Raw genomic sequence first — 14,640 nt, forward strand, 5'->3', positions numbered from 1 at the left:
GGTTTATTCTAAATAAAAATATTTTCTGATCAATAAATAAAGTGGAGTTTTTCCAAGCTCAAGTGTGTTAGAAACCAGAAAATGCCAAAGGAAGTGGAGTTGTAACCTCAGTAAGGAGGCTTTGTAAGAAGAAAACCTTGCAAACTATTGCCATAAACTACAGTTTAAAACCACACTATACAGCTACAACTGACACAGTTTAAAACCACATTATACAGCTACAACTGACACGACTTCAGCTTTTGCCTAGTGTTTAGAGTATACAAACAACCAAAAAGCTGTATATGAAAGTATATGAAATAGATATTTGACTATTGATAAATATGGAGAATCACAAAATGCTTTTTGGTTGGAAAAGACCACTAAGATCTTCAAGTCCAACCACTGACCTAACACCATCATGGTCATTAAATCACATCCCAAAGGTATCAGCTTGCTGGTGCAGGTTGTCATGGCAGAACATAGCTCTAAAATACAGGAAGCATTAAACACCTTGTTTTAAGGTATGCTAGTCATATTCTTTCTGTAAGACAAATATTGAAGCACAGATTAAAAATAATTTGCAATTACTTTTTTTTGGAAAGAAATATAACTTCCAAGCAATTCATGGGTATTTGAACAAAAGGCAAAGTTGGGCTTTCAGAAAAGGAGACCTGTCTATAACTATAGGAGAGAGCATTTGTGCAGGTGCACTACCCATCGCTGCTTGCAGAACAATTCTTCCTAATGGAATATTATAAAACAAGGAGATTAGTAACTCACTTAACGAGTACCTTTAGCAAGCATGGTGAAGGTGATGTCAGACAGATACAGGCACCAGAATCACACAGTTCAGTCAAAAGAGCAAACACTGGTAGGATGACATAAGAATCTCAAGTGCATGCAAAAAAGCCATCACTGAGAAGCTTGAGTAAATGCAGAGGCCATCTTACAAGTAGCAGTAGCATACACAATGTTAACTCAGCTGCTTACCCACTAAGTACACCAAGAACCAGGTTAAGTACGAAAAATGAGCCAAGGATGATAAGACTAACAAAATAGATCCATGGCCATTCACATCCTATTGCATCATTTACCTGTAAAATGTAAGGAAATAAGTTATGATTCAGTAATTCATTAAACAGCAGAGTCCCTTTTGCAGCTGCCAGATCACGTAGGTTTCAACATTCAAAAGTTTATGGCTTATTCATTTCTTTAGAAAAAAGTAAAGAAATCAATGAACATTTAATTACTTACCCAATTTATGTTGTAGATACAATGCTTTAGAATACAAATTTAAATACTATTTAAGTAAGGGCAGGAGAATTAGTAGTCCTTTTAATGACTTTGCCACAAGCGTGGACATGAATAATATATACTGGTACATCTTAGCTCTGACTTGGGTATCTGGATGTTATTCCTATTTCAGCTACGGAAAACTGTTTCTGTTGTAATCATAGAAGGAAGAAATAGAGGCTTATTAAAGGATGTCATGTTAACTGAAGTCTCACCTGTTTAAGATAACCTGTGTGTTCATGGCAACTGAATTCAGGACTCTGCCTTCATGATGAAAAAGGTGTATGCTTACCCGCTCAATACACCAAGAACAAGATTTAGTACGAAAAATGACCCAAAGATGACGAGACTGACAAAATACACCCATGGCAATTCAAATCCCATAGCATCATTCATCTGCAAGAAATAAGATGATCTTATAGAGTAGATCACTACAGTAATAGCAATGAAGAGTCAGAGAAAAAAAGAGCTGAACCATTCAGATGAGACAGCATTCTATGCATTCCTTCAGTACTCAAAGAATAACACAAGAAAGAAGGCATTGGCCACATTCACTTTGCATTTCCAACGTATAGAGCAAAATAATGAGTGAACCTGCTATTCAGATCAAAAATGTTATCAAGCATAAATGGAGAACTGCAAGAGTTCTGTTCTTTAATACCTAGAACATGAACTAAATTTCAGAGCTCACTAATTAAAATGCTTATAAAGTATATTGAAGTATTAGGACTTTTAGTTCATGTGTATCACAGTGATGTGAATGACCCTTTGAGAAAAGAAACATAAATATGTGTCTCAACAGTACAAGTAATATTTTTTTCTGTAACATTGCCATTGCAATATTTTTTTCCTGAAATACTACAGTTAGATGCAGTCAGACACTTCACAAAGTCATTCTCCCTTTTTAATTGTAAAAACATGAACACGATTTGAGGAAAATGAAAAACCAAAATCAAATTTAGAAACATAGCAGCAACACTTCTGAACAAAGACTGCATCAAGATCAAGGTTAAATGAAGCTTTAAAAGTTGATACTGGGTTGTTTGCATTTTTTGTTTTAAGTAAAGTTGAAGTCATTTGGCTTTAAATATATTCTTTGTAGACTTACACAAGCTTTTCTATAAAGACCTTTTCTACTGTCTGTTCTTAGCAAGCTCATCATACCCATCAGAAGATGGAGTCAAGAAATACACCTGTGAAAATCTAAGATGGCCTGCTCAGATAAAAAACCAGATCTTTTCAAACAGAGGAAAATTGGGTTTGTGTGTAGCATTTTGGTACTAAAAGACACTTGGGTAAATGACAAAATTAATTCTGACTTGGAATTTTTTGCAAATCCATCTTGTGGGAGAGGATTTTGATTATGCTGACAAGTTTGCATTAGATTCGCAAGATGAAAATTCAGCAGACAGTAAAACTGGAATGAATGTTCAAGATGGGATCTGGTATCACAGAAGAATCTTTGGGCAAACTTTCATTCTCTCCTCTGTATAGCATTGTCTTTCTGGTACCTGAAATTTGTGATTAGGCTTTAAGCTCAAGTCAAGTCAGACTCCTTCCCTTAACAGCTCAGTTGGAACAGACACATTAAACATGGGAACAAATATTGTTGAACTGTACACCTTATTTTTTCCCCCTCTATCCCTTCAAAATATATCAAACTCAGTTTCTGCAAGGTGGCCCTGTGGATGGTTAGATATAAGCACACGCACTAAGTCTTTGCAGGTTAAGGCCCATAGGCACTTTGCTTCAGTGGTGACCTGTAATGATCCCACTCTATACTACTGAAAGTGAGCAAACTTCCTAAGTAACCCAAAGTTGTTTTACACAACTTCATACATCCTTTAGAATAATCTCTCTATGTATAATCTTTTTAAATGCTTTAATAATTGAACAGAGGTACTGAAAGTAACTTAAAATTATGTGGACCTGTTGGGACAAAAGGAAACTGCAAAATGTATGATTTGGATTGTTTCCCTTTTGATTTCAATAAATGACATAAACTGTATCATGACATTGCCACTATACAGATCAAAATATACTTACTCTCCTGTTCAATACTTTTAGCAATACCTAGCGTGTCAGATGTCTCAGCTAAGGAAAACAGCCACAGTGGTTTCTGTTTTATCATCCATGCCCATTCCCTCAGAGCAAGTCCCCTGCGTTTGTTAAGTGTTAGCAATGAATGAAGAGGCTCAGGCATTTAATAAAAGACCTTATTGCCCAGACTGGATTTCTGCTTCATCCCAGTGTACATTGCCCTTTGTGTCTTCTTTTAGTTGTAGACATCTGGCCTTAAGGTTTAGGCATAACATTTATTCCAATTTTTAATATGCATATTCATAATTAATTTATTACTTTTGAATTCAGTTTACTTCATATAAATGATTCACATGCTATAGGAAAAGTGGTTTTCTAACAACAGCTAGTAAGAGCAAACATTTTTATTACATTTCAAATTCATTAGAATGCATTTTGCCTCGTACTGAACTATACCATTAGCAAACACCTGTTTGCAGGTCTTCAGAATTGAGAGTGAAGGCATCTGATGCTCATGCCAACATTTCCCTCCCAGCAATCTTTTTGAAGAACCTAGAATACTTATAGTTCCCATTTTATATTTCCCATTTTACTTTGAGAAAAAAGAGCTCTGAGAATCACTGCAGTCCAACTTGATACACTTTTTGCTCACAAACAACATATTCTAGAAGCCAGGCATTGTGCTAACTTAGTAAGCAAGGACTGAAGCTGACATTTCCATGCTCTGCCATGAATGTTCTATTAGCGTAGACACCTGTGATTTGCATTTCCTTCTCATTTATGCAGTAAGCCAAATCACTAAAAGCTTCTTTACTTTGAGGGCAGCAGAGTACCAAACAGGCTGCCCAGAGAGGTTGTGGGGTCTCATTCCCTAGAGACTTTCAAAGCTCATCTGTACACATTCCTGTGTGGTGCCCTAGGTGATCCTACTTTGGTACAGGGGTTGGACCAGGTATCTCCAGAGGTCCCTTCCGACCCCTACCACTCTGTGATTCTATCCAGGACTAATGCCCTGTAATTGGAAACTGCAGCTAACCAATGCTTTGGTTCAGGCTAACTCAAAAGCATTCCTGACTCAGGGACCTTTAATCTAGTGGAATACTTGGGCACTAGTCTAAGATTGAGTTCCTAAAAGGAACAATCTGAAACTGAATCTACTCAAGAATCTTACCACTTAATTCCAGAAACAATTAAGCTGTATTGGAGCAATGCTTTTTAATTGCTATTAATGAATATTTCTGATTGCATTAGCACCAGAGCTGAAAGTATAAAATCAAATCCTCTCCTTATGGAGAACTTTGCTGTTCATTTCGTACAAGTCAAGTGGCATTTTCCTTAACTTTCAATTAAAGAAAGATTAAAGGAATCAATTTGCCTTCTGATTAAAAATTGAGGTAGATCTTGGTTAATATACAAGCACAGGAAAATCTCCATCCTCAAAAACAAGGCATTTTCAGTTGAAAGGATTAATGCCAATTTCTCACCCAAAGTGCAGAATACGAAGTTATGAAGACAAATTCCAGATGCATTGGAAGATGCAATAAAAGCCCCCAAAATATGCTAAAGTAACACCAAGATAGGAGATAGCACATGTCAAATCCTCAGCCAATAGTCTTGCATATCTCCCAGCCAGTGTGGCTCAGGGATGTACTATAGCAGAGGAGGTGTCATATTTAATGGCTCTCAATAGAATTGCCTCATCTCTGAGTCCATTAAGCTTTTATCATCCACAACACCTACAGCAAAAACACCCCGACCCTCTCGCCCTTCTTCATGCCCTTTTCCAGATTTAGTCTTGTTGTTTGGATTTCAGTTCTAAGTCATTTGTCCATCATGTCAACTAGAGGGCAGATGAATGGTAGAATGGATGATATGAAGGACAAAGTACTTTTCATATCACTTAATTCTGTTTCCCCATAATAGTAGATGTGTACTACTCAGGTGTTTAAAAACATCTTCCACAGATGTCACTTTTGGCTACACTGCCATTTTCACTCCTTTCATACAGATGTGAAATTAGCTTTGTATGCTTAAACAGCTTTGAAAAGAATTTTGAACTGAATCCTGAAGCTCTTCCTATTCCTTTTGCAAGTCACACAGTAACTAACAATTCAAAAGTCCTTGTACCTCACTGTGTATTTGGCTCTATGTAGTGACATGCATATGCTTGTGAGTATACATCTGCAAAGTCTTGAAGAATTGTCTTGAGCTAATAGGAAAAACTTGGTACAGCCTGAAACTGCCTCTTCCAGCATTTGGAGTGAATTAGCTGTGCTGTAGATGGAGTCAGCTATCGCTACAATGCAGTGTAGATGATCAGAGACCAAGACTCAGAAGTGAAACAGGGAGAAAGCCAAATTTACAACAGACATAACCATTAATATTACACAGCAACAGATGGCAAACTCCAATCTGAAACATCAAGCACAAATCATTACAACTTCTGCCTGTCTGTGGTATCTGTGAGTCAAATCCCCACATGCAACTGCACACAGGTCAAGGTTTTACTTTTCTGTACAGCTGGCAGGGTTTTGCAGAAAAAACCCTGTTGCAAGGTCTCTGTATGTTTTGTTAATCAAGTCCTTACTGGGGATGAAGTAATGCAGCAACACCTCTAATTCTGCATTAGTATCATGCTGATGCATGAACCTGTTTTCAACTCTTTTCCACAATGTTTCAAACTTGCTTAATTTCTTATGTTTCTCAGCTACCTATAATCCACCTGACCATCTTAAAAACAATCAAGACTGACAAACAGCCTTGAGAGATGCCCTCTCATTCAGACATTAGTATTTTGTGAAATGGGACCAACCCTACATGCTTCCAAGTGTACAATGTAGGTTCACAAAATCTCAGATCACAGATTATTTATTCTAGTTTAGAAGGTTCTGCTCTGGGATATTCTTATCTAAAGTGGGGTTAACTTAAGGCTGACTGAAATCATGCTTTGTTTCAAGCATAGCAGCCTGCAGGATGGTTTATAAAAGCATGCAATTTTATGTTCAATCTTATCTGGGTTTGGGAGTTAAAGCACAGATTTCCCTGACGTTCTTCTGGCTGGCCAGACACACCTTTTTATTTTCTCCCCCCCACTGCTGACACAGAACCAGCAGAGAGATGCACCAGTGGGATGTGAACTCAGAGACCACTGCTTTGTTAAGCAATTCAGCTCAGCAATAGCTGGGCAAAAAAATACCACAATTCTGTGGCTCTGCCACTGAGGCAGGCCTAAAGAGAAATTACCACTTGAAGAAGTGAAAAATTAAGTATTTAGAAAGCTTCACCTCAAAATTTGGCCCCCACTTTCTGTAGGTAAACCATGCTGCATACAGGTCGCATACAATTGACCTTTTCAACTTGAATCTCAACTTGCAAGACACTGCTTTGATTTTATTAATCTGATTTGATCTATCTGAACAGACCTCAATTTCTAACTTCTGTTATTTTTAACCACTGCCAGCTAATAAAGTACATCATTTAGACATAAAGCATTTCATCTTCAAAAGCTGACTGCTTGCATTTTTCTTAATATTAGATATGTTTGGATGCAAGTCTTGACTTTTTTCATTCAAACACTTTATTTTGCATCTAATGCTACTTTACCTAACTATTGTTGGTGACGTTTCATTAATTATTTTACTGTCTTTAACTGGGAGAGAATCAAAAACTGCTCCAAGTAAAGCTTAGATGCTGAATGTGACTGCTATGCAGTTATTTTCTGGTGTTTTGATTTGGTTTGTGTTTTGGTTGCTATCTCAGGTTGAATCTGGAGAGCAGATGGACATACCATAACGAAATTAAGATTAGTGCTTCTACAGAATAACAACCCAAAGATTTTCTGTTGGATTCTGGAAGAACTCTAACAGGTTTAACAAAATCTATACTCCATGTAAAACAAAACAGAAGTGTTCAGCTCCTTTGATGGTTGCAACAGTTAGGATTAACAATTTCTTAGTGATTTTACCTATTGATCTGTACTATTCCAGTTCTGGGCCCCTCAGGTTAGGAAGGAGGTTGACTTGCTGGAGTGAGTACAGAGAAGGGCAACAAAGTTGGTGAGGGACTTGGAACACAGCCCTGTGAGGAGAGGCTGAGGGAGCTGGGGCTGCCTAGCATGGAGAAGAGGAGGCTCAGGGGAGACCTTATTGCTCTCTACAACTACCTGAAGGGAGGTTGTAGAGAGGGAGAGGTTGGTCTCTACTCCCAGGCAACCAGCACCAGAACAAGAGGACACAGTCTCAAGCTGCGCCAGGGGAGGTTTAGGCTGGAAGTTAGGAAGAAGTTCTACACAGAGAGAGTGATTGCCCATTGGAATGGGCTGCCTGGGGAGGTGGTGGAGTCACCATTATTGGAGGTGTTTAGAAGGAGACTTGATAGGGTGCTTGGTTGCATGGTTTAGTTGATGAGGTGGTGTTGGATGATAGGCTGGACACGATGATCTCAAAGGTCTCTTCCAACCTGGTTTATTCTATTCTATTCAAACTAATTTCACGTAAGAAATTTATAAAACTCATGTATTGATTTGGTTTGTTAAATCTAAGGGCTCAAAAATCTATTTAAATGAGTTAACTCCTGTGATGAACAGTGTGTTTAGCTTTAAACTGTTTAGCTGCGCTGTAATAAAATGAACACAGCAATTGCATCCACTTTAGTGATATGCACCAAATACTTTGTTCTTTTCATATTTGCTATGCCACCTATATATGCACCATACTGCTTGGGATAATACCTAGATGTATTTAATGGTTCCCATATGCTGGATACAAAGAAAAATTATGCCAGCATAACAGCATTTGGTACTATTTGGACTGATGTTGTAAAATTGTTACCTTAGTTTATGCAGAAAGAAGAGGAAGAAAAAACCCAACAATGCTCAAGGCAGATCTGAATTTATCTACTGAGGTGTTATCCTGGGACAGTCTGGGAACTAGGATAGTTTTAAAGTTTTAGTTGCTTCTTGTGGCAAAGCATTTAGAAGAAACTCTAGCTATTACAGTACCACACAGTATCACCAAGGTTGGAAGAGACCTCGAGGATCATAGAGTCCAACCTGTCACCACAGACCCATGACTAGACCATGGCACCAAGTGCCACATCCAATCTCTTCTTGAACGCCTCAAGGGATGGTGACTCCACCACCTCCATGGGCAGCCCATTCCAATGATGAATGACTCTCTTAGTGAAGAACTTTTTCCTCACCTCGAGCCTAAACCTCCCCGGCACAGCTTGAGACTGTGTCCCCTTGTTCTGGTGCTGCTTGCCTGGGAGAAGAGACCTAGTGGAGTTCTTAGCACTACCTAAAGTCTAGTCTACTTCTAATCCCATTTCTCTCCATTTTATCTAAACTTTCTGGAGAGAAATAGTGTGTTCTTTTGAGTGTTTGCAGTGATCTATGACAAGAAATTAGTTCCATGCTCTGACTGCAGTACAGGTCAGCAGTCAGCAAAGACTGAGACGCTAGATATCTTGTCAGAATAAATTAAGTTCACTTCATGGGAAAGATATTTTCCTATGAGGTAATTTCAAATCCTCCTCAGGTGGGATCTTTGGGTTTAAAATTATCACTTGTGAAAAAAAAAATGTATGATCATCCCTTCTGATGCTATTTCGAACTTTTAACAGGTATATTCCTTGGCTTGGTAGCTCTGTTTGCATGTCTGAATTTCATCATTCCCTTGTCTCTCTTTCTTGTGGTTCTAATTTACTGGCCATTTAAGTCTTGTCTCATTGCAATCTAAAATTGGTTGATTTGAAGCTTCTTGTTAGAGAACATTCAAAAAAGTAGTTAGTCCAAATCACCACCTAAAAGGCAGGGAGGTTAAGCCAAATTTCAACATGGAACTGGATTCAAGTAATTAACACAAATTCAAACACTCCTGCCTGCAATCCCTGGCTCTTCAGTATGATTTACACAATATGTTAATACTGTTACCCCAAATTTCTATCACTCCTTCTGCAGCTGCATATCATGTGTTAAATTTCTGGCTATGTAGTCATCAAAGGCTGGGAGCAGTGTGCATCCAGCACATCAATGCCTTTGGGGATGAGCTGACTTGTTTCACTGAAGAGTCTCCCTTAAATGACCTGTGAGTGGTGCTGAGTGATGCTCGAAGAACAGCATTAAGCTATCCTTAGTAGATAAAGGCAGAAAAATATTTCCTGAGATTTTCAAGGGTTATGTCATCAATCTGTGACATTGTTTACTGAGAAAAGAAAGGGAGAAAAGTTGTCAAGCATTACAATACATAGAATACACCAGGTTGGAAGAGACCTTTGAGATCATCGCGTCCAACCCATCAACCAATCCAACCCACCCAAACAGCTAACCCATGGCACCAAGCACCCCATCAAGTCTCCTCCTGAACACCTCCAGTGATGGTGACTCCACCACCTCCCCAGGCAGCCCATTCCAATGGGCAATCACTCTCTCTGTGTAGAACTTCTTCCTAACATCCAACCTAAACCTCCCCTGGTGCAGCCTGAGACTGTGTCCTCTTGTTCTGGTGCTGGTTGCCTGGGAGAAGAGACCAACATCCACTTGTCTACAACCTCCCTTCAGGGAGTTTTAGAGAGCAATAAGGTCACCCCTGAGTCTCCTCCTCTCCAGGCTAAGCAACCCCAGCTCCCTCAGTCTCTCCTCATAGGGCTTGTGTTCCAAACTCCTCACCAACTTTGTTGCCCTTCTCTGGACTCGTTCCAGCAAGTCAACCTCCTTCCTAACCTGAGGGGCTCAGAACTGGACACATTCTGTGACTTCTCTCAGACTGTAAGCTGAAATTCATTGCTGACAAGTACTGTTTGGTTACCGCAACACACCTTCAACTTCTGCAGCTGTAATAGGATCAATATGACTTAAATCACCTGACATAGTTGTTTGCTGTTGGTTTATTAAGGCACTCACTCTGAAGTTCTGCAGTGTTATTGCTTACTTGTCCCTTAGTCACATTTTTTGAAAGAGATTCCTGCTCAGCACTCTGACGACTACTTCAAACACACTTTGCAACTTTGTTTAGGGAAGAATAATGTATTTGTGCCTGAGCCAAGGAGTTTGCTTGTGAGATGTATTTACAAAATATTTGCTTCCATTTAGGATAAAAAAACTTTGGCAGCACATCAGCAGGTTTCAAGTGCTTAAATCCCCTTATGATATTCCTGTGTAGGCTGTCCTTTAAAATGTATGAACTGGGAGAGATCTAAAAAGTGACAGGATGAGCAGACTGTCTGAGGTTTCAGTATCTGATGACATTCTCAAAAGACAACAGCTTGCCTTGCTTTCCTATTGTAATTATTTTCTTTTCTACATCCAGGTTTATGTGGGAGTTATAATTATTTCTGCAAATTTTTGTCCAGGTAGAAAACAAACATGTAGTGAGCTTCAACCTTTACAGTTTACACACAACAAAGACTTCCTGTACTGTTGGAAACTTGCAAAGGAAGGCACAGCTCTTTGTGCCTGGTTATGGAAATGCATTTAAAGAAGTATTGACACAGTCTTTTCCTATCTTGGTATGTTACTTCCAGTAACATTAATGCATTGACTGTGTAGACACTTGCATATTATACAAGCAGAGGGGAAGTGCTGCTCTAAGCAGCCTGCGGTACAGAAATGTGATGTCTTTTTCTTTGTCAGATGTGTTAAGATGCTTCAAGGAGAATTTCTTTCTAAACCAAAAAACAGACTTCTAAGTGCACCCTTCTTTTTGTTAGAGAAGCAGAGGAATTATGCTGTACTTCTGTTCTGATAACATATGTTACCATCAAACAGTAGCAGCCAACATGGGTTTAAGAAGCTGCTATCCTTTTTCTTAACCCTTATGCAAGTTTTAGATGTTTTAGATTGATGAGACATTTTAAGTGATAAATTTTGTGTTTTAAATATGAACCTTTGAGGGAGTATCTTGTTAACCTACATGTATAAATAGGCAAAACCATATAAGATATCAATGTACCATTATTCAGCAATTACAGCTTGAGTGCTTCAATCTTAGAAATGCCCAGATTCATCTGAACAGTGCTAGAGCACTAGGTAGGTATGAGAGAGCTGAAGAGCTCTTTATATTTGAGCTAGTAATGCACTATCTGTGCATAAAACTGACAGTAAAATTCAGTAGCCACTAGCACAGCTGCTTCATTAAATCAACTGTGTGGGCAATCCCTCACATAAAGTAGTTTGTTTTACAGAGTCCCTGACCATTTCTCATTCAGTTTACAATACTGTCAGTGTTGTTTATTCAAGTGTAGGAACTCAAGAGAACTTCACAACAAGGAAATTATCCTTTATATTCTATGACTATTTTCATAGGAAAATTGGGGATTTTACTGGCAAGTACTACTGGACATTGTGTGTGTTCCTATGGAATAAGTGAAACAGCTAAAATAAAGCCATTTATAAATACATCTTTGCCATTAATAGACTATAAACTTAGATGTTTGAAAGAGATGGTAACAAATCTAGAGTCAGATATGCAAATGCAGACTCAGAGTTTGTAGTTCTTGCATGCTTGCTAGCATAAACTGAAAATGAGGCAATGAATACTATGCTCTCAGCTTTAGAATGTGAGCCAGAGCATTAAAGACTTGGGCATACAGAAGCTCATGATTTGCCAATAACATGAACTGCACTGAGGTCCAAAACTAATAGGATAAGCTTTCAGTTAGGGCTAGAGAGCAAACAGAAAGGACTGTGACTGGAAATAATCACAATCCTGATATGAAAGAAAAAGATGTATCAATGTGTAGGCACAATTTGGGTACACACATGCTGCACTGGCTGTTGAAAACAAGGACACGACACCTTAACCTCTACAGTTAAGCCCAGCATTTGGCACTAGAGAGTCACATTTTTGTGGATAAAACATGATCCATGCTACCCAGTGCATTACATGTAAATCAAAGAAAGCAAAGTAGGCAGATGAAGACACTAGGAAATAATAGGATGTATGGGATTCAGATGCAAACTGGTGAGCAGCAGGATGTCCATGTGAGTCACCAGGATCTGAAGAGTGCCTAGCAGTAGCAGGAGCAAGCCCTCCATCTATAGTAGACATGCATGAGAAATCATTACTGATGCTTGGAGAATTTTTAAGCCAAGTTTACTGTTGTTAACCAGGTGATAACGAGCTGTGCTAGTGAGTATTATTGGAAGCTGTCATTTTCAGCTGTCACTCTCACTAACAGAACACCACATAACGTGCTGCAGAATACTGCACCTACTTCACCCACTCAGATTACACCTGCTAGCAAGATAAGCACCCATAGGTAATTTTATGTTCACACAGTGACCAAGTAGAAATCAGAATTTTGTGTAGTTTATATTTGTGTGTTTAGTTTTAGTTGTTTTGTGTAAAACTCATTCAGTCTGTGTATCATCAACAGATTTCTAAGTAAAAAGCAATACATAAAACCCATGAATCTCCAGCTAAAAAGGTTTCCTTAGGTTCTTTGCACACTTTTATTGCAATTCAGTATACCCCTAATGTTTTCATAATTGGAATTTAACACAAATCTCTTCCAGTTTTTAGCTCACAATAGCTAAATCTACCTTCCCCTTAATCCTGGGGCAAAATGAAAACAAACTGCCATTCCTGACGTCCTCAACAAGTAATTTCAGCTAGAGGATGGGCAATCTGCTGGCCTACAGAGAGGAAGAAATCAGATCTGTAGTTGTATAAATGTCAGTCATGACAGATTCCAAAGCCACTTGAATATCTGAGTTTGATTATATCTCACTAGGTCAATAAATATTTGCTTCTCTAACAATCCCAGAATAATTTGTAATAAAATGAAAGCTGACATCTGTGCACCTACCAATATCTTCTATACTGGGAACATGTTATAGAAAAGTAGAGTGTCATGTGTGCAGCTTTGCACTGTTTATTTGGTTACATTTCTGTTATCCTTTGCATTTTGTCTGACCATGACAATATTCACCACTACATTTTAATGGCTTTCAATTTTGTGCTGTTAATGGAGACTCGGTAAAGATTTCCTAGGATGTATCAGAACTATCAGGTACTGAAATGGGGGCATCCTGCTGCCTGAAAAGGTGTTACATGTGTATGTTCTCCTAATGGCTGCAAAGACTTAGTGCAGGTGTGGTGGTACCGGTGTTGGGCAGGGCAATGTTTAAGTGACCCTATTCCTTTAAATCTGTATGTTCTTTTTCTTCCAATTAGTAAAATCAAGACCAATTCAATTTCCCAGCCTCTGTCCAGCTGTCTATGTTGTAATATTGAGGAGGTTCCATGATGTTAAAGTAGCATTTAAAGGTGGGGGCTTACACTGTTAGGGTTTGGTGCTTTTTGCTGCTTCTGTATAGACAATGTTAGGCTCACAGCTCTTATGATTTGTTGTTTCTGAAGGGTTAACAAACTGTTTGCAGTCCCCATTCTTTGTTTTCATTTAGGTTAATATTGTGACTTTATTTTTATTTTATTTTTTTAGAAATACTGCAAAAAGAGAGCTCTAAAGCTTCAGTCAGGAAAGGCATACTTTAAAACTGTAGGCTGGCACAAAAACATGCTAGTCCAAAGGATATAAATGTAGTATTACATTTATCCAAACAGAATAGGCAAAAGCTCCCTCAAATAAGCAATGAATAAATTTGTTTCTAAAATGTCTTTTTAGCCTGAGGAGTCCAGTAAGATGCTCTGACTGGAGAAAGTACGCAGCTGAGCTCATCTGCTGCAAACGCCACCAAGATTCTCTGCTGACAGTACTCTGAACCAGCTTATTTCTTACTTGAACATCGAAGCTTCTTTAAATGCAAACAAAGGTCAGTGATTTCTGAACTTACCCAGTATAACACATCAGTCCATCCTTCCATGGTTATGCACTGGAACACAGTCAACATTGCAAATGCAAAATTATCGAAGTTGGTTATGCCTCCATTTGGTCCAACCCATCCGCCCTTACATTCAGTGCCATTCATGACACACTGACGCCCGTTCCCTGAGAATGCACAAGGTGCTGGATCTTCTTCAACTAGTATATCTGCAAATTGACCAAAACACATCAGAGCTTTTACTTCCTCAGTTTTTGTGAGTTAACTATTCACATGAAAAAGTATCAGTCCTGTTGGAAAGTGAATCCAGGTATCAAGCAGAGCAATTCTGAGAAAAGCAACTCCTGGGAGCTTTGGAGGTTTTTGTGTCTCTTGCATCTGGGCCTTACTACCTGATAGGTTAATCAATACTGACTGTATGAAAGATCCCAAGTAATTAAGCAGCGGAAAGAAGCATATAATAAAGCAATGTAACTTTGGGATCTCCTCAGGCTATTTTCTTCTCTTTGTTGCTGTTCCTTAACTTCATACCACTTCATACT

General features: G+C 38.6%; 1 protein-coding gene across 10 annotated transcripts in view; it reads right to left on the reverse strand.

The window, feature by feature from the left end:
* The window catches only part of CACNA1D (calcium voltage-gated channel subunit alpha1 D), a 184,241-nt gene that overhangs the window by 98,334 nt on the left and 71,267 nt on the right, over window positions 1-14,640 (reverse strand). For 7 of the 10 annotated variants that reach the window (XM_068157789.1, XM_068157796.1, XM_068157794.1 and 4 more), the window contains exons 7-8: window positions 14,111-14,307; window positions 973-1,076 (exon numbers count right to left, since the gene is read on the reverse strand). In XM_068157789.1, coding sequence (XP_068013890.1) covers window positions 973-1,076; window positions 14,111-14,307 — 301 coding nt within the window. Of the gene's footprint in view, window positions 1-972; window positions 1,077-1,567; window positions 1,672-14,110; window positions 14,308-14,640 lie in introns of those variants that run through there. The other 3 variants (XM_068157798.1, XM_068157788.1, XM_068157797.1) reach the window with 2 other exon arrangements.

Source organism: Melanerpes formicivorus, unplaced genomic scaffold, assembly GCF_026170545.1.
Source record: "Melanerpes formicivorus ecotype bairdi unplaced genomic scaffold, bMelFor1.0.p_v2 SCAF_38, whole genome shotgun sequence".
NCBI lineage: Eukaryota > Metazoa > Chordata > Aves > Piciformes > Picidae > Melanerpes > Melanerpes formicivorus.